The sequence below is a fragment of the Girardinichthys multiradiatus genome, chromosome 6 (genome assembly GCF_021462225.1).
Source record: "Girardinichthys multiradiatus isolate DD_20200921_A chromosome 6, DD_fGirMul_XY1, whole genome shotgun sequence".
Classification (NCBI taxonomy): domain Eukaryota; kingdom Metazoa; phylum Chordata; class Actinopteri; order Cyprinodontiformes; family Goodeidae; genus Girardinichthys; species Girardinichthys multiradiatus.
Genome location: NC_061799.1, coordinates 9238315 through 9256560, shown reverse-complemented (window position 1 = coordinate 9256560; position 18246 = coordinate 9238315). Strand labels below are relative to the sequence as shown.

At 38.4% G+C, this 18246-nt stretch overlaps 1 protein-coding gene across 1 annotated transcript in view; it reads left to right on the top strand.

Annotated features, from left to right (window-relative positions):
• Window positions 1-3000: 3000 nt before the first annotated feature.
• The window catches only part of scp2a (sterol carrier protein 2a), a 33518-nt gene continuing 18272 nt past the window's right edge, over window positions 3001-18246 (top strand). The window contains exons 1-12 of the mRNA XM_047368727.1: window positions 3001-3155; window positions 6233-6290; window positions 7882-7953; window positions 8120-8251; window positions 8375-8439; window positions 9037-9163; window positions 10149-10212; window positions 10345-10431; window positions 10580-10730; window positions 10813-10960; window positions 12011-12118; window positions 17675-17828. Of these exons, the coding sequence (XP_047224683.1) occupies window positions 3102-3155; window positions 6233-6290; window positions 7882-7953; window positions 8120-8251; window positions 8375-8439; window positions 9037-9163; window positions 10149-10212; window positions 10345-10431; window positions 10580-10730; window positions 10813-10960; window positions 12011-12118; window positions 17675-17828 (1220 nt within the window). The 5' untranslated portion in view covers window positions 3001-3101. The remainder of the gene's footprint in view (window positions 3156-6232; window positions 6291-7881; window positions 7954-8119; window positions 8252-8374; window positions 8440-9036; window positions 9164-10148; window positions 10213-10344; window positions 10432-10579; window positions 10731-10812; window positions 10961-12010; window positions 12119-17674; window positions 17829-18246) is intronic.

The window sequence follows — 18246 nt, the reverse complement described above, 5'->3', positions numbered from 1 at the left end:
GCTGACAGCTGGCTTTCTATTCAGAGGAGGGCTGATTGGGTCAAAAATGTTTAGTTGATAATTAATACTGTTAATATTTTTAAAGGTGAAATACACTGTTTTAGATGAGATTTTAGTTGTTTAATAGATGTCATAGGGAAAGAGCTCTCACTTGTTCGTTTTTTCAAGTTAGATTTTTACTCTTGTTGAGAGATGTATTGTGAAGGTAAGAGCATTTTACAAAAGAAATGATCAACCCATATGTTTGACTTGCATATACACATAGGGCTACTTTAAAGTACAGCTTTTGTGTAATATGGAGGGCTGTAAGCCACAATAAAAAAGGCCTTAAATGTATTCATCATTACAATGACAAACACATAAGGTAAATATGTGAATTTTTAAACGCGGTATAAATCAAATGTATAATTTGCTTTGAAGAGGACTTCCTGTGCCGATGACATGAGGGAAGCAACAACTAGCAGTGGGATTTGGAATAATTATAATAATAGTGCTCTGCAGAACCATAGAATAGCAGAGTGATACTGAAACCTTTCTAGGCACTTTTAACATTATGAATTGATGGAATATTACATGCAATTATATATTGTAAAATACTTTCACTATTTTCTATTTAAATTGTGACAATTTTATGCTGTTTTATTCATTGAGCTGTATTTTTTTGGCTTTCCGTAAGTGTCAAGATATGCAGAAAAAGTAAAGAAATGTACCAGTAGTTTAAAGTTAAGTAGCACCTTAAACAATCAGTAGATTTTGTGGCATGAAAAAAAAAGCTACCAAGGACAGTTTTTCTAATTTGACATACAGTAGGGAGAACAAGTATCAAATAGTCATGCAATAAAATGCTAATTAATTACTTAAAAATCACACAATGTGATTTTGTTTTGGATTTTTGCTTTAGGTTTCGGCAAGAGTACCAATGATTACAAATGAAAGAGTTCTGCATGCTTTGCAAGTGAGAAAACCTGCAAATGCCACAATGTATCAAATATTTGTTCTCCCCATTGTATGCATCTCTATTAAGGCAAAACATGTCACCAGAGATGGACTCTAGTCAACCCAAAAATATGACAACGGTAGAGATCAGGGTACAAAAACTGATTTGTTACTAAAACAGCTAGTTTTTCTGGGGAAAAAAGCTAACAAAAGTTTTTAAATGCAGAAGTTGTTACTTCAAGGCTGGACTATTGTAATTCTTTACTATCAGGATGTCCACAAAATGCAGTTAAAAGCCTTCAGCTGATTCAAAATGCTGCAGCAAGAGTTCTGATGAAAATTAAAAAGAGAGATCATATTTCTCCTATTTTAGCTTCCCTTCATTGGCTCCCTGTTAAATCCAGAATAGAATTTAAAATTCTCCTCCTCACATATAAAGCCCTTAATGATCTAGCTCCATCATACATCAGAGATCTGATTGTTCCATATGTTCCTAACAGAGCACTTCGTTCTCATAAGCGCCATTTAACTAAATAATCTGAACTGAAACTATCTGTGTAGTTATGCTGCTATAGGCTTAGGCTGCTGGAGGACATAACGACCACTTTCACCCTCTTCGCTACATTCTCACACTACTCTCCAATTTTGCATTATTTGCTGTTATTTCAGCTTTTAACCTTGTTCTCTCTATTCTCTTCCTAGAAGCTACACCTGGCCTGGCTCTGTGTCTACCTGTGACACCTTTCCGGAGAGGGGAATTTGTTGGAATAATTGAATAAAGATTTGTCTTATAGTTTCTCCTATTTTTTAACATAAATATTTGATCTTATAATTATTCAAGATGTGTGTGAGTAAATGATCTGATGAGTTGTCTGCAGGCAAAGATCATAAATGGAGCTGAGCTAGCAGAGAAGGAAGCAGTCCAGTTGAGGAGGTCATAAAGATGAAGGCTGATTACACTGAACAAAAGGCGCAACTGACCCTGGAAGCTGAAAGAGGACTGTGGAAATGTGTTGTTAATGGATAAAGCTGTTTATGACTTGTTTACGATGCAGCTGTTGTTTTCCCATCCTTTAGAGATTAATGTTTTTGTAAACTAGGGACCCCCAAAAGACAATAAAAAGAGGGAGCGGTTAGATGGGTTTGAGAGCGGTGGAGAGTTTGTAACTGAAAGCAACTCTGACCGTCTCTCCTCGCAAGCGAGTAAAATAACTAATCTTTGTCTCTCTCTTCTTTTTGTGTTGTTACACGTATTGTTAGGTTGTTTAAACCTGACAGCATTATCCGAGCTTCTGCTGGCAACAACTTAATGCTCAGCCTCTACCGATGATCCACTTTGTCTTGTCTTTCAGTGTCTCTCTCCTAGACATAGCTACTGACTGAGCTTCTACTGTAACTAATTATATGTGCTCTCTTTCAGACTCTAACCTTGAAAACTGGCTCAGTGTTTATCTGTTCTTTCTTTCTAGGTGAAACAACTAAAGAAGCTACATCCATTAACATTTACTTTTCCTTCCCATAGAAAGTACTCCTGGATCAGTGCTTCTGTGTTCTTTTTCCTTCTCTGCTCCCCCAGTCGGTCGTGGCAGATGGCCGCTCACACTGAGCCTGGTTCTGCTGGAGGTTTCTTCCTGTTAAAAGGGAGTTTTTCCTCTCCACTGTCTCTACATACTCATCCAGGAAGAGTGAATGCTACAAACCACTGACTGGATGCTATCTGCTGGGTTTCCTTAGACAGAAAAACGTTTTATCCAATTTGAATAAATAACTAACTTTGACTGCACTGTTCAATGGTTAGGATTAATTGGAATGTATGTACCTGACTGTTGTGAAGTGCCTTGAGACAACATGTGCTGTGAATTGGCGCTATATAAATAAAACTGAATTGAATTGAATAGAAGTTGCCACTCTGAATTTTAAACCTAAGGTGAAATACTTTTTTATGGCGATTTCGTTACTGTGCGGAATAAATGAAGTTTTGAGAAAAGTCAAATCAAGTTAGTTTCCTGGTTCAGTCTTTTGACATTTTTCCATCTGAGTGACACATCCACCATGTAACAGACGATCTATACCGGTGGGCGTTGTCCTGTTGGTGCTCAGAGCAACTGCCCTGTTTTCCTCTCAATCTTCTCTGAGCAGGACTGCAGAAGAAGAAAGCAGCTACCATGGCACCTGGGAAGAAGAACAGAGTGTTTGTTATCGGTGTGGGCATGACGAAGGTATTATTTTTGTTTCTGCTTCACCTTACAGCGTAGTACTTCAGACCAGGTGCTGCGAAGTTTGGACGTTAGCATTGTTTGCTAATTCCAGACGTGAAACCTGCTATAATCTGAAAGTTTTACATGCTGCTGTCACTTGCAACTTATCTCTGTCACCAGCGTCTGCTAACGCAACAAGTCGGAGCCCAGTCTGAAACCTCTGCAAACACCGTTACCCAGAATGAAAAACGATTATTATTATAAAGGTTCATGATGGTCACTACCCAACTCAGGAAAAAATGCAGGCTTCCATATGACAGTTTTTTGAGAAATGACAGAGATCTGTTTACTTTGGTAGCCCTAATAGATCATAGTCCAAGGTCCACTGAGTTTCCAAAGTTAATCACTGTGAGATGGTTAGTTAACCCTAACCTTCAACCCAGTCAGGTTCTAGTTGTAAATCTATTAGAAGTGGCAGCAAATCTCAGGTTTTTAGAAGATACTTTAAAGGTTTCAGATCTCAAATAGTTCTTTGAACATCTCACTTTTGAGTTTTTTTTAGTCAATAGACCTAAATCCTTTAATCAGCTGAGGAGAACTGCTGAAGAGCAGAAGGCATCATTCATATTCATTTATTAATTATGGACATCATACACACAGGCTCAAGTACATCCACTCATTCCTGCAATATTGTTGAATGTCTGTGACGAGTGCACTTTTTCCCCGCTTCTCTCTTTCATTATAATTCTCCCACCTCACTCTGGGACCTTTAGCGTCTTGCACACTATCTTCAGAATCAGGTGCAAGCTTCTACAGCACTAAAACTCTATTCAACAGGCTGGACATATTATTGTCTTGCATGAACACAATACCCTACAAATGTTGCATTGCAAACATCTCCTAGATAGTAAAACTGCACACATGGATATTGTGATGGTGGGATAATCCCTACTAAAATTGATTGAATGTCCCTTTAACAGGCTATCAAGGCTAACTATTGCGCTGCCATAAATCAGTCTTTCATTCTCTTACATTCGGCCCTCACAGCTGACCATATCATCCTGTTTTCCCTCTATGAAGCTGAAATAGCACCCCTGCTTCTGTAGTTATGCAGATTTACCAGCAATTGAAGCACAATGGTAATTTTTTCCTGAAACTAGTGTTTGTTTAAAACTTCAGTGACTATAACCACATTCATCTAAATGAGAAGGAGACAAATTATTTTTAGATCCAGTGATAGCTGCAGCTGCTTCTTTATGGCAACAGTTCTTTTTCTTTTGAAATGACTATAATAAGGACTTTTTAATCCAAGGCCAAGTCTTTTTTTATATATTGACTTGAAGAAGGTGATGAAAATTATCACCAATTGCACCTTGACTAGTTTATTACTGGGTTAGCTGCTCTTTGAAATGTACTGATAATTTGCCCCTAGTTGTACTGAATAAAGAACATTTAGAAAGTGTACAAAGAACATTTAGAAAGTGTGCAAACCCTGTTTTAAGATGTCATGTTTCTGTTATGTAAAAAATGAGTCCAACCTAAATAATTTCAACTCTATGCTGACATATTAACATTTCAGTCAGAACGAAGGCTATACTTTGACTGGGCCATTGTAGATGTGTTGCTCTGTTTGGGATTGTTATCCTGTTGATGACCCAGTCAGAGTCAGGTGTCGGACAGACGACCTTATATTTGACTCCAGAATACTTCAGTAGAGAAAGGAGTTCATGGTCTAACTGCAAGGCAACCAGGTCCTGTAGCTGCAAGACCGGCCCAAATCATCAGGCCTCCACCACCGTGCCTGACAGTTTGTATCAGATGTTTAGTCTGTACTGTTCCAGATATCTTTTAGGTGATTCAGAAACTACTTCATGTAAAAAAGGACATTAATAGTTTCAATACTTTCAAAACTTTCTTTGCCTTTAATTAGACATGTATTCTGTATGATTTGACTAAAAACATCAAATGGAGTTAGTTTCACTAATATTGTGCTAAATTACATTTTTGATTCGGTGTCAGCATTTAGTTTTTATATTTAGTCAAATCTGCAATCAGTTATTGTAAATTTGATTAACCTATTGTCACTCCAGCTGTCCTTGTAGGGTTTTCTGACACTTGCAACATTTTTCGCTCAAACCACTGTTATTTTGTTGCAGAGATTACAAAATGATATAATATTTTAAACGTTATTACTCTGGAGAAGGTACAAACATTACAAAAACTGCAAGTTTGTAGAAAGCTTCATGAAACAACACTACACATAACCAAAAGAACACCATACCCACTGTAAAACATGACAGCACTGTGGTCTTTAATTGCTTTTCTTCAGATGGAGCTGTTTTTTTTTGTTTTTTTTTGACAAGGTGGGTGAATTTATGGTTGTGTCTCTGTGATAGACTGGCACCCTGTTCTGGGTCTGTCCTGCCTCTCACCCAGTCCTCGCTGGAGATGGACACCTGCCTCTTCTACTATTTTATTCTTGTGTAAATGAGTTTATTTTAGGTGGACATTGTTTAGAAAGGATGGAGACTTTGAAAACGTTTGTTGGTCTGCTTACTTTAAGTCATCCTATCTGTTGAATGTTGCCCTTAGGGTAATGGTGATAAATAATTGATTATACTCTGAAATTCTTATGTCTTCACCTTTATTTTACAAGCTAAAATTAGTTTCCTGACTTTCAGTGAAATGTCTGGGTGCTGTGCACAAATCTGTCTGTTACTGGTGAGACCTTTCTGAACAGAAAGACATTTTTTTGTTCTGTTTGGGTGAAGATAAGGATGCAAGCTTTTATATGTTAAATAAAACACAGACATATAAAAACTGTCAACAGACATGCTCATATCTGAACAGCTCAAAGAATTATACGAAGACTTATTTTGAATTCTTTTTTTTTATCCTGTTGCCAGATGGCCTTTTGGTGCAAGAAACTAGTTTTTTGAAATAAGCAAACATAAAATTAAAACATCAGTTTACCTAATAAACGATAGAATCAGGAGGAAAAATCGAATCATTAGGAGAGAAAGCACACTAAAGTACTGGTAAACACTTCTAATGTTAAGTGCAACTAACTGGTTTGGCCTTTCTGTGGTTTTCTGCAGTTTGACAAGCCTGGAGCCAGAAAGGACTATGACTACCCTGATATGGCCAAAGAAGCAGGTAATTATTATTGCAACAATATGGATCTTACTTTCACTCAGATGACACACGTATAACACAGAAGCTGCAAAGAGCCATGATCAAAACGACATTTTTCTAAGAGGTTTTATCATAAGATAAATATGTTCATTTTATTGTCATACATTTTATTGTCATACATTTTATTGTCATACATTTTATTGTCATACATTTCCTTATCTAAAGAAAAGCAAACAAAAGATACGTACTGCGTGGTTGGTCTTTTTAGGCTTCCATATTACAGAACTTGAATTTTTTTTTTCAGGGAAAATTGATGCACATAATTGATGAAAAAGTCGCAGCATTTTCTGAAGGTCTTTGAATGTTTCTTGTTCCAAACATAAAAGAAAACTAAAGAGAGAGATCAGTAAAGTCTCTTTACTTAAACCGCTCAAAAAGTGTTCTAGCAAAGTAGTCTTGATAGGACTACATACACCATATTTTTGAAAGTATTGGGTCACTTGCTTTAAGACACACATGAACTTTAATGACATCCCATTTTTAAAGCCTAAATATGTCGTTGACCCACCCTCTGCAGCTACAACAGCTTCACCTCTCCTGGGAAGGAGCTCTACAAGGCTTAGGTTTGCGAATATGTGACCATTCTTCCAGGAGTTCAGACACTGATGCTGGACGAGAATGCCTTGTTTTCAGTCTCTGCTGTAATTCATCCCAAAATGTTCTATTGGACTGAGGCCAGGACTTTGTGCAGACCAGTCAAATTACTCCACACCAAACTCACTCATTCATGCCTTTATGGACCTTGCCTAATGCACGGTCATGTTGGCTGAAGGAGCCGTTTCTAAACTGTTCCTACAAAGTTGGAAGCTATGGAATTGCTCAAAATGTTTTGGTATGTTGAACCATTGACAGTTCCTGTGGAGTATTTACTGGTGAGGAAATTTTACAACTGGACTTGTTGCACGGGTGATATTCTATCATGGTACCATGCTGGAATTCACTGAGCTCCTAAAAGCGACCCCTTCTTTCACAATTGCTTATTGGACTTATTGAAGCAGTCTGCATGCCTGCCTGCTGAAGTTTATCCCCCTGTGGCCATGGAAGGGATTGCAACACCTGCATTCAGTGGTTCGGAGGTGTGAACCAATGCATTTAGCACTATAGTGTGTGTGCTGTTTTCATCCTTCTTCTTTCCAGTCATTTGGAGTTTAGAGTCCCCAGTTTGGTTCTACAGGTCCAGAACATGGCGAATTAAGGCTAAAATACCTTTTTTAAGACCCCATCCTAGAACAATGTATTTCAAGACAACACCCGGCTTTCTATTCCCCCACATCTTTTTATTTTTATGGATTTGAAGAAAGAAAATGTCATACAGCAAATAGAAATATTTTTGTAATTTGCACTGACCTAAAACAGGAAGTCTGGTTTAATGTCAGGCAGTGTTTGTGTCCCTTTATGCGATGTATGACAATATCTGGTTTAAGTCTTTGATACTTTGTCAGCTTTTCTCCCAAAATATAAAGAGCTGAGACTTTAGTACGGTCCTAGAGGGCTTTGTAGTTGTTATGTGAAATAAAACCATGTTTGATCACGTTGTCTGATTGCTTCATAGGTGAAAAAGCTCTAACGGATGCAGGGGTCCCATATTCAGCCATTGAACAAGCCTGTGTTGGGTATGTTTATGGTAAGAGTAAAATATGTTCTGTATATTGGTCATGTCAATGTCAAACTAGTATTTCTTTAGTTATTTAAATGAGATGAAGAGAAGTACATGTTTTGCCTGTTCTAAAGATTTTTTTTTACACCATTTGCCTCTCTGAGGAAAACTGACCCCCATCTCGTTGCCTTAGGGGACTCCACATGTGGCCAGAGAGCTATTTACCACAGCTTGGGTCTGACAGGAATCCCCATCATCAATGTGAACAACAACTGCTCCACTGGCTCCACTGCTCTCTTCATGGCTCGACAGCTGATACAGGGAGGTGAGTCCAGCTGGAGGTTATAAAAAATGCCAGAGATTTTCAGAGGAAACAAGACAAGAGTGTTTGCCTTTTGGATAAACAGAATTGCTTTAATTTAATCGATGTCTTGCTAATGTTTTACAGGTCTTGCTGACTGTGTGCTTGCCCTTGGTTTTGAGAAGATGGAGAGAGGCTCCTTGACTTCTAAGGTATGATGCTAATTCTTATGTTATACTATTTTAGATTTGCCTCGCATTTCAAGGAAGTAGTAAAATATGTAGCTTTTTTTTCTTTTCGTTCACGTGTTTTGTCATAGCCTTTCTGGGATAACATATAGAAATGCTGGTTGCCTACGTGTGCCAGGGCAGATTTGCTCTAGAAATATGCAAAACAAGCGTATGTGTAGAAATAAGTGTGTTTGTGCTGAGTGGGTGTATGTGAGCGGGTTTGTCACCTGGAGGTGGGCAAACACATGGATGTTACATGACTTGAGGTAAAAGAAAAGGAAATGAGGAAATGCGCAGTCCTTCAGCAGTCCAAAATAATAATTAATATTTCCAGGTCTGAAGGAGGATCGAAAAGAAAATATGAGTATAGAAAATATTTGTTTTTTTTGTTATTTAAGACTTTATTCCCTTTTCTATTATGTAGTGTTGTGTCCTTGCTTCTGTCCTTCCTGTCTACCTTGTGACCGTCCCTACTTCCTCTTCTTTCTTTCTTTCTTTCTTTCTAGTGAATTTTTAATGTTTCTTGTCATCTTATTGATGTTATTTATGCTAAAAAGCTGCAGATATGTTATTTTTCAGTACATGGATAGGACCAGTCCAATGGACAAGCACATGGAGGTGATGATCGACCGCTATGGGATGGCGGCAGCACCAGGAGCACCGCAGATGTTTGGCAATGCTGGCAGGGAGCATATGGAGAAATATGGTACTTTTTATGGCTTTTGGTTAGATTTGTGGGCTGAGTAAAAAGTCATGGAGAAATACACTCTTTTATCTTTTGACATATCAGGTAGAAATGGCAATGATTTAGTCTTTATTATGATTTCAAATTATTTAAAGCTATTTGAAATTTGACTCTAGAGTAGTTTGGGATACAGAGGAGTTTGTTGGCGATTCAACGACCACAGGGTGCCCAGGTCTTATGGACACAAATCATTTCCCTCTCCACCACCATGTTTAAGCGTTGGTTTGCGGTGTCGCTGTGCTGTGTTGGCTTCTCCAAGCATTGTGCTGCGTATTATGGTCAAGCACCTCTGCTTTGGTCTCCTCTGCCCAAGGGACATTGTTTTAGATGTGTTGTAGTTACTCACATTTTTTAAAGAGAATATTCTTTCTCCTTGCAGACCTAACAGTTCTACTTTTTAATTGAAGATGGGACATGCTGACCTTGGGACTAATTTGGTGGGGTTTCCTCTCCTGAGATGATTGACAACTATCTTGAATGTTTTCCACTTGTGAATAATCTTGCTCTGTGTAAAATGATGACTTCCAAATAGTTTGGAAAATGGCATTAAAAACCTCCACAGGTTGATGAGCGGCAATAGTTGCTTCTTTAAGGTCATTGCTGATGTCCTTCATGCTTGGCATTGTGTTAACACATCTGTATGGTCCAGATCAGCACACTAGCAAAGCTCCTGCTGTTACAGAGTTGGTCATACTGGTGATGGGTTTTAACCCAGTATAATCGACTAGCAGCACCTGGCAACTCCTGTCCCTTATTGTATGGAAGCACTACGGGTGTTTTTCTGTTTTGGTTAACAAAAAATGACAGCAGGTAATCTGTTGTGTGTTATTCTACATTTGAGGTTAGATTTAAATCATTTTTGATTGCTTACTGAATAAATATTGACATGAAATAACTTTTTTTGTTGTTTTTAAATGTTATTTGTGTGTTTTTTCCACTCTTTTAGGCACAAAACCAGAACACTTTGCTAAGATTGCCTGGAAAAACCATAGGCATTCCACCAATAACCCGTAAGAGAGAGCTAAAGCTGCAGTTTGTGTCTCCAGAATGAGTTTGCTTTTTACTTTTGTCTGTTAATATCTCCACACCATGAGGCGGACTGACCTCTTTTAAATTGTTTTGTCTCCGCAACTTTACTGCAGGTATTCCCAATTCCAGGATGAGTACAGTTTGGAGCAGGTGATGAACTCCAGGAAGGTGTTTGACTTTCTTACTCTTCTGCAGTGCTGGTAAGAATCTCACTCATTAGCAGGATTGACTGTTAACGTCAGACTGTAAGCAGGTAGAGATTTACTGGAGAGTATTGTTTCTATTTGATCAAAGTTTGGATTTCAAATCTTGAAAATATTGTTTATGCTGCTTTTCTTCTGCAATAAGCCCAACTTCAGATGGTGCTGGAGCAGCAGTTTTGGCCAGTGAGGTCTTTGTTAGGAAGCACCATCTTGAAAACCAGGCGGTGGAGATTGTGGCTCAGGAGATGGTGACTGACTTTCCTTCCACATTTAGCGAAAACAGCTGCATTAAGATGGTAGGACATGATGTGAAACAATTCCGTTCTGATACTTAACGGACACTTTGAGATCCATGAATGAATTCCCTCTGGTGTGTAGGTGGGATATGACATGTCTCAGCGAGCAGCTGAAAAGTGCTTCAAGGCTGCCGGTCTGAAGCCAGGTGATGTTGACGTGGTCGAGCTGCATGACTGCTTCTCTGCCAATGAGCTCATCACTTATGAGGCTTTGGGCTTGTGTGAAGAGGGTAAGCCATGGACTTCTACACATCTACTACAGCTAGTTGTAGAGAATGAATACTTATTCTACCAACCATCACCTATCTGATAAGAAGCAGGAACCAACAGATATGTGCTGTTATGTTTCATATGTTTTCTTATATGGTTTTTATTTTTGAACAATCTTGGTCTCTTTTAGAAAATATTTTCTTTACAGTTTCGTTGTTTGAACTCTGGGATGTTTCAGCTTTTAAAAGCTCATCACTCCCAATGATTTCTTAAAGACTTCTTACAGTCATGGATATATGTTCTACCTGATTATCCAGAGACTTGTGAGATTATTCATAATCAAGTTCTTTTTACCATCAGAAAAGTGTGGTGTGTGTTCAACGCCACTGAGTCAGTACACAGGACTGAGGCTGCCTCCTTCTTTACATTACACTATGTCTGCACCACTGTCCATGAGCTTCAGCATCTTGGCCACTAAACATGTACATCAGATGTGGGCATCAAGTTCTGTTCCACTGCATCTAACTGGGCAAACATATTCATATATTATCGATATGCTGAGTCTGACTGACTGACACTTGAAATATAATATCCTAGCAACTATTGCGTCCAGGAAGTCATTTGCTATTGCAATGATAATAATTCAGTATGTCCAGCAGCTCTACACAGAACCACCTTTCGCTGCAATCCCAGCTTTTAGGATATGTCTTGTTTCTTTACAAAGTAGCTCAAGCTCAGTCACAATTTGATACCATTGTTGCAAATTACTATGCTTGGATCTACCAGCAAAGTGCAAATTAATTACTTAAAAATCACACAATGTGATTTTCTGGAGTTTTGTTTTAGATTTCGTCACTCACAGTTGAAGAGTACCTATGATAAAAATGAATGACTTCTACCTGCTTTGCAATGGGGATAACCTGCAAAATCGACATCGTATTAAATACTTGTTCTCCCGACTGTAAATGAGCAATTTGGCATGGACATAACATTCTCTTGTGCATGTACCAATTAGATTGGAATAATTTATGGTAGTTTACTCCATATTTGATTGTGTACTGTTTTTGCAGGTAAAGCAGGAGAACTGGTTGACAGAGGCGACAACACTTATGGAGGCAAGTTTGTGATCAACCCCAGCGGTGGTCTCATTTCTAAAGGACACCCTCTTGGTGCCACAGGTATGCAGAGAAAGCTGCTTGTAAGTATGAGAGAAAAGAGGCCACAACGTTGTAGAGCCTCCCTTTTGTCCTAATTATAGATTTGAAACATTTGACTTTATTTTATGGTATCATTATATGCTTTTCTTAAAATATCAATAAAGTCAAATTTTAATCCCCAAGATCGTCTGAGTTTTAGATTCTGACCTTGCTAAGAAGTTTCCACAGTGGCCACTAGAGGGGAATTGTCCTTCACTGATGGGCATTCAGACTGGAACTGGGTTAAAGTGATCTTCAGTCTGCATGTGAGAGGCAGCAGGCTAAGATCCTGGCACGCCTCTTCTGTAATCTCTTCACATTTGAAATCATTGAGAACAAGCAGACTGTGCCACTGGTTCACCCTGCTTCTGCAGTGTCTGGCTCCCAGGAACACTCATATCCAGTGGAACATGGATTTGAGATTTTGCAGACTCAAACCCTGTTGCCAGTTGGCAAAAAATACACTTGTGCTATTTGATAGAAGTATTTTTCTTTTTTCTTTTTTTACATAACCTCCTTCTCCCTCTTATTTATTCTGAGGCTTCTTTATATTTTTAAATATAACTGATTTTTTCACTCTCTCTCCTTTTAATGAAATTATTTCCCAGGTCAAGTCATCATTGCTTCCCTGCTTCTGTCAGAGCTGAAATCCTGATTTCTTTTAGCACATAAACTGGCAGATCTATGGTGCTGCCACAGGGATTCTCTTTTAAACTATTCACATAACATCCAGGGATTCAGGGTTGTCACAAGTTAATAACTAGATGTCTTTTTGATTAATTACAGAATTAGGCTTCAGTGGCTTCCGATCAGCCACTGAAGCCTAATTCTGTCAGATAAATTTAGGGGGTAAATAGAATTTTTCCATCAAAACTATACAGGTACATGTTAAAAAAAATTGATTATTGGGAAAACGTTCAGTACTTTTTGTCTCATTTCAGAAATTGAAACTTGTGTATTATGTACAGTACAGACCAAAAGTTTGGACACACCTTCTTATTCAAAGAGTTTTCTTTATTTTCATGACTATGAATATTGTAGCTTCACACTGAAGGCATCAAAACTATGAATTAACACATGTGGAATTATATACTGAACAAAAAAGTGTGAAACAACTGAAAATATGTCTTATATTCTAGGTTCTTCAAAGTAGCCACCTTTTGCATTGATTACTGCTACGCACACTCTTGGCATTTTATTGATGAGCTTCAAGAGGTCGTCACCTGAAATGGTTTTCCAACAGTCTTGAAGGAGTTCCCAGAGATGCTTAGCACTTGTTGGCCCTTTTGCCTTCACTCTGCATTCCAGTTCACCCCAAACCATCTCGATTGGGATTCAGGTCCGGTGACTGTGGAGGCCAGGTCATCTGGCGCAGCACCCCATCACTCTCCTTCTTGGTCAAATAGTCCTTACACAGCCTGGAGGTGTGTTTGGGGTCATTGTCCTGTTGAAAAATAAATGATGGTCCAACTAAACGCAAACCGGATGGAATAGCATGCCGCTGCAAGATGTTGTGGTAGCCATGCTGGTTCAATATGCCTTCAATTTGAATAAATCCCCAACAGTGTCACCAGCAAAGCACCCTCACACCATCACACCTCCTCCTCCATGCTTCACAGTGGGAACCAGGCGTGTAGAGTCCATCCGTTCACCTCTTCTGCACCGCACAAAGACACGGTGGTTGGAACCAAAGATCTCAAACTTGGACTCATCAGACCAAAGCACAGATTTCCACTGGTCTAATGTCCATTCCTTGTGTTCTTTAGCCCAAACAAGTCTCTTCTGCTTGTTGCCTGTCCTCAGCAGTGGTTTCCTAGCAGCTATTTTACCATGAAGGCCTGATTCACACAGTCTCCTCTTAACAGTTGTTCTAGAGATGTGTCTGCTGCTAGAACTCTGTGTGGCATTGACCTGTTCTCTAATCTGAGCTGCTGTTAACTTGCGATTTCTGAGGCTGGTGACTCGGATGAACTTATCGTCCGCAGCAGAGGTGACTCTTGGTCTTCCTTTCCTGGGGCGGTCCTCATGTGAGCCAGTTTCTTTGTAGCGCTTGATGGTTTTTGCAACTGCACTTGGGGACACTTTCAAAGTTTTCCCAATTGTTCGGATTTACTGACCTTCATTTCTTAAAGTAATTATGGCCACTCGTTTTTCTTTACTTAGCTGCATTTTTCTTGCCATAATACAAATTCTAACAGTCTATTCAGTAGGACTATCAGCTGTGTACTATATCCACCTCCTGCACAACACAACTGATGGTCCCAACCCCATTTATAAAGCTTGAAATCCCACTTATTAAACCTGACAGGGCACACCTGTGAAGTGAGAACCATTTCAGGTGACTACCTCTTGAAGCTCATCAACAGAATGCCAAGAGTTTGTGGAGCAGTAATCAAAGCAAAAGGTGGCTACTTTAAAGAACCTAGAATATAAGACATATTTTCAGTTGTTTGACACTTTTTTGTTCAGTATATAATTCCACATGTGTTAATTCATAGTTTTGATGCCTTCAGTGTGAAGTTACAATATTCATAGTCATGAAAATAAAGACAACTCTTTGAATGAGGTGTGTCCAAACTTATGGTGTGTACTGTAGATTCATCACACCAAGTAAAATACTTCAAGCCTTTATTTCTTGTAATGTTCATGATTATGGCTTACAGATAACAAAATACTCAAACATCAGTGTCTCAGAAAACTTCAATATTACAGAAGACCAAACAGAAATGTCAGGTTTTTGAAAAGTATGTTGATTTTTTTGCACTCTATACTTGGAGCTCCTTTTTCAGGAATTAGCATATTAGCATGGAGGCGATCAGCCTGTGGTTCTGTTGAGGTGTAATGAAAGCCCAGTTTGCTTTGATAGTGGCCTTCATTTTGCATTTTATTTTGGAAATAAATGGTCCCAGAGTCTGGAAGAAGAGTGGAGAGACACAGAATCCAAGATGCTTGAAGTTCAGTGATACTTGACCACTGAACAACAGTCCAGTTCTTTAGCAGTAATCCCTGTTGCTGGTACACCTTTCCCTACAACCAACTTCTTCAACAATGACCTTTCGTGGCTTATCTTTGGAGTGACTGTCTTCTGGACATCTGTCCAGTCAGCAGTCGTTCCCATGCCTGTGTAGCCCATGACCCAGACTGAGAGACCGTTTCCAGGCTCAGGAAACCTTTGCAGGTGTTTTGAGTCAATTAGCTGATTAGAGTGTGAGAATATGAATTTTCAATATTTAAGTGTTTCACAACATTATGATTTTCTGAAGTACTATATTTTGGGTTTCATTAACTTTAGAACATAATCATTAAAATTGCAAGAATTAAAGGCTTGAGATATTTCACTCTATGTGTGATGAATGTATATAATATAAGTTTAGTTTACGGAAATGACTGACCAAAAATATTGAACTTTTTCACAATATTCAAAATTTTCTGTCTGTATATCAATAACTGCAAGAAAAGGTTGGTGAGCACGTATTTATGTAGCTGCTCTTTGACATGAGACAAGCTACACCAGTGTTAAAGTTATCACAAACCAATCACTGTCCTTGCATCATGGGAACATCCTCTGTGCTATAAACAGCATGCAGAGATGGATTAGGGCTCTCCTAAAACACCCACAAAACGTTAACATAGAAGGTGAATTTCCAAGATATGAGTCTGTTAAAATCTACAGAGGATGGTTGAATATCCCAAAGTCCTCATGTTGTTTTGATGGTTCAGGATGTACCTACACAACAGCCTTTTTGAAGTAATAAGATAAAACAAGGTTACAGAAGCAAAACAGATGCACAGATCCAGTTTCAAAACCTAAAAATGTTCCTTTATGCTTCTGTCAGAGTCACCAGAGGTTTTTTTCCTGCCATATGGAGCCTAGAGTAGCACAGCATTTCCCCGTTAACAGCTGTTGCTGCACGCTGCCGGTTAGTAGGCTGAAAGTTGGCTACATGTTTTCCACTCACTTAAAAATAATACAAATTTACCTTATTGAAAATATTTTTGGTTGAAAAAATATACGGACCTCCTTGGTGTGGAAATGAAAGGAGTTTCACCCATTAGACCTAATAATGTAAATCTGTCTGAAAACTAGGTTGGCAAGCAACAAGTGTCACAAGTGTTGGAAAGCAGCCAACTGCAGGATAGACTAATTATCATTTTATTTTACCAATTAGTTTACTGAAAATGATTATTATAACTAACTGACGTATTACTATTTTTTTATATCTATTAGCTAGATAATATATTTATTAGACTCAACAAAGAGCACTTTTTCTGTGCAATAAGGATAAATACAAGTTATAAAACCATTATTATAACTATAATAAGCAATGCAGCAATTCAAATAATTGTTGCTTAAAAAAGCATTTAGATCATGTTATACAGTGTTGTTTAAATTCATGCAGAGATATTATGAAATCATGATATTTTTATATATTATCTCATAAGAATCACATACCAGTCGATACCAACTCTACAACATTAAGTGGGTGGTTTTAATGTTGTGCTCATCATTTAATACCTAGCACAAATTAAATCATCTTCCCAGTGGAGCCATCTGTAGATCTTCTAATGGAGAATATTGGATCAATGCTGCTGAATGGAAAGCACATGCGAAAGCTTATTAAGATGGGATGAAATGGCTCTAATTGTAGGGCAGCACAGAAGCAGCCACTAGTTAGATTGCGGAAGTGAGTTGTCAGATTAGCAGTCATCATGGCACCTCTCGCAGTCGGCATGTTTTCCAGCAGTCGTTCTTTCCCTTTTGTTTAATTAAACAACTAAATACTATCATTTCTCTGTTCCTTGAGTATTTTTCAGCGGCAGAACAAACATGCTTTCTGTTTGCATCAAGGTATGTGCATCTGTGTTTTGCTCCTATAATTATAAACTTTATTAGTTTTTGCAGCTAAGCCAGAGTTATAATTTGATACTTGAATCAGCCTGTTCAGCTGTCAGTGTTGAAAGAAATGTAAATAAGCGGCAGCAATGATAGCAGGATTTCACAAATAATATTAGAAAATATATATATATTTTTTTTTTGAATAGCCCAGTCCTGCTTCATGGCATCTGGATTTATTATGTATTTTGTACTATGTTGGGGATCTTCACTCCTGCATCTCAATGAAACTCTGTGGTATACCTTAGTTTGAAAGTTAATGTGCAACCATGTTCTTTTTGTTTAACAACTCAACATGCCACTGTATTCCTGTTGCTTTTTTGTGCTTTCGCAATGTTTAACTAGATAGATAGGGTTGAGGCTTTACACTTTAACTTTACTTTCATACAATACAGTTTGTCTCCACTTTGGAGGAGTTCTTTTTAGGCTCCTTGCCTTTCAAAAGATAATCCATTTGTATAACAAAGGGAAAATCAACCCAGTTGGTAAAGCATAATAAAACCTAGGTGCTTTTTTCTCTCTCATTTCTTTCACTGTATCTAGTCTGTATGATGAGGATGATTTTCTACCTAAGAAGAGAAAAAAAAAAAAAAGTCCCCACATCATCATCATCATCACCATCCTGTTGTGTATGTTCCTCCCAGGTCTGGCCCAGTGTGCTGAGCTGTGCTGGCAGCTGCGAGGACAAGCTGGCAGGAGGCAGGTCCCTGGGGCCAAAGTGGCTCTGCAACACAACATTGGCCTGGGCGGAGCTGTGGTTGTCACAATTTACAAGATGGGTTTCCCACAGGAGTCCAGGTGACCAGTTAGACCCACTTTGTAACATTATCCAGTACCATGCAAAAGTATTTGTACACACTGAACGTTTCTGCTTCTAATCACATTACAACTACAAAGTTATATGTATTTTGTGTGATAGACTGACATATAGTGGAGCTTAATTGTGAAGTGGAATGAGAAATCTGCTTCCTTCACTCTGATACCCCCTAAATAAAGTCCAGATGCCTTCAGAAGTTCCATAATCAAAGGTTCCCTGTGTGTTAGAGAACATTAGAAAACAATGGCATCATGGAGACCATGGAAAAACAGCCACTAGAAGGTCAGTTTACAGTTTGCAACAAACCAGGTAGATAACATTGCAATTATGTGAAATAAGGTGTTATGATCAGATCAGACCATTACCAATAGACCCTTTTTCCTAGATGCTAACCAGAAT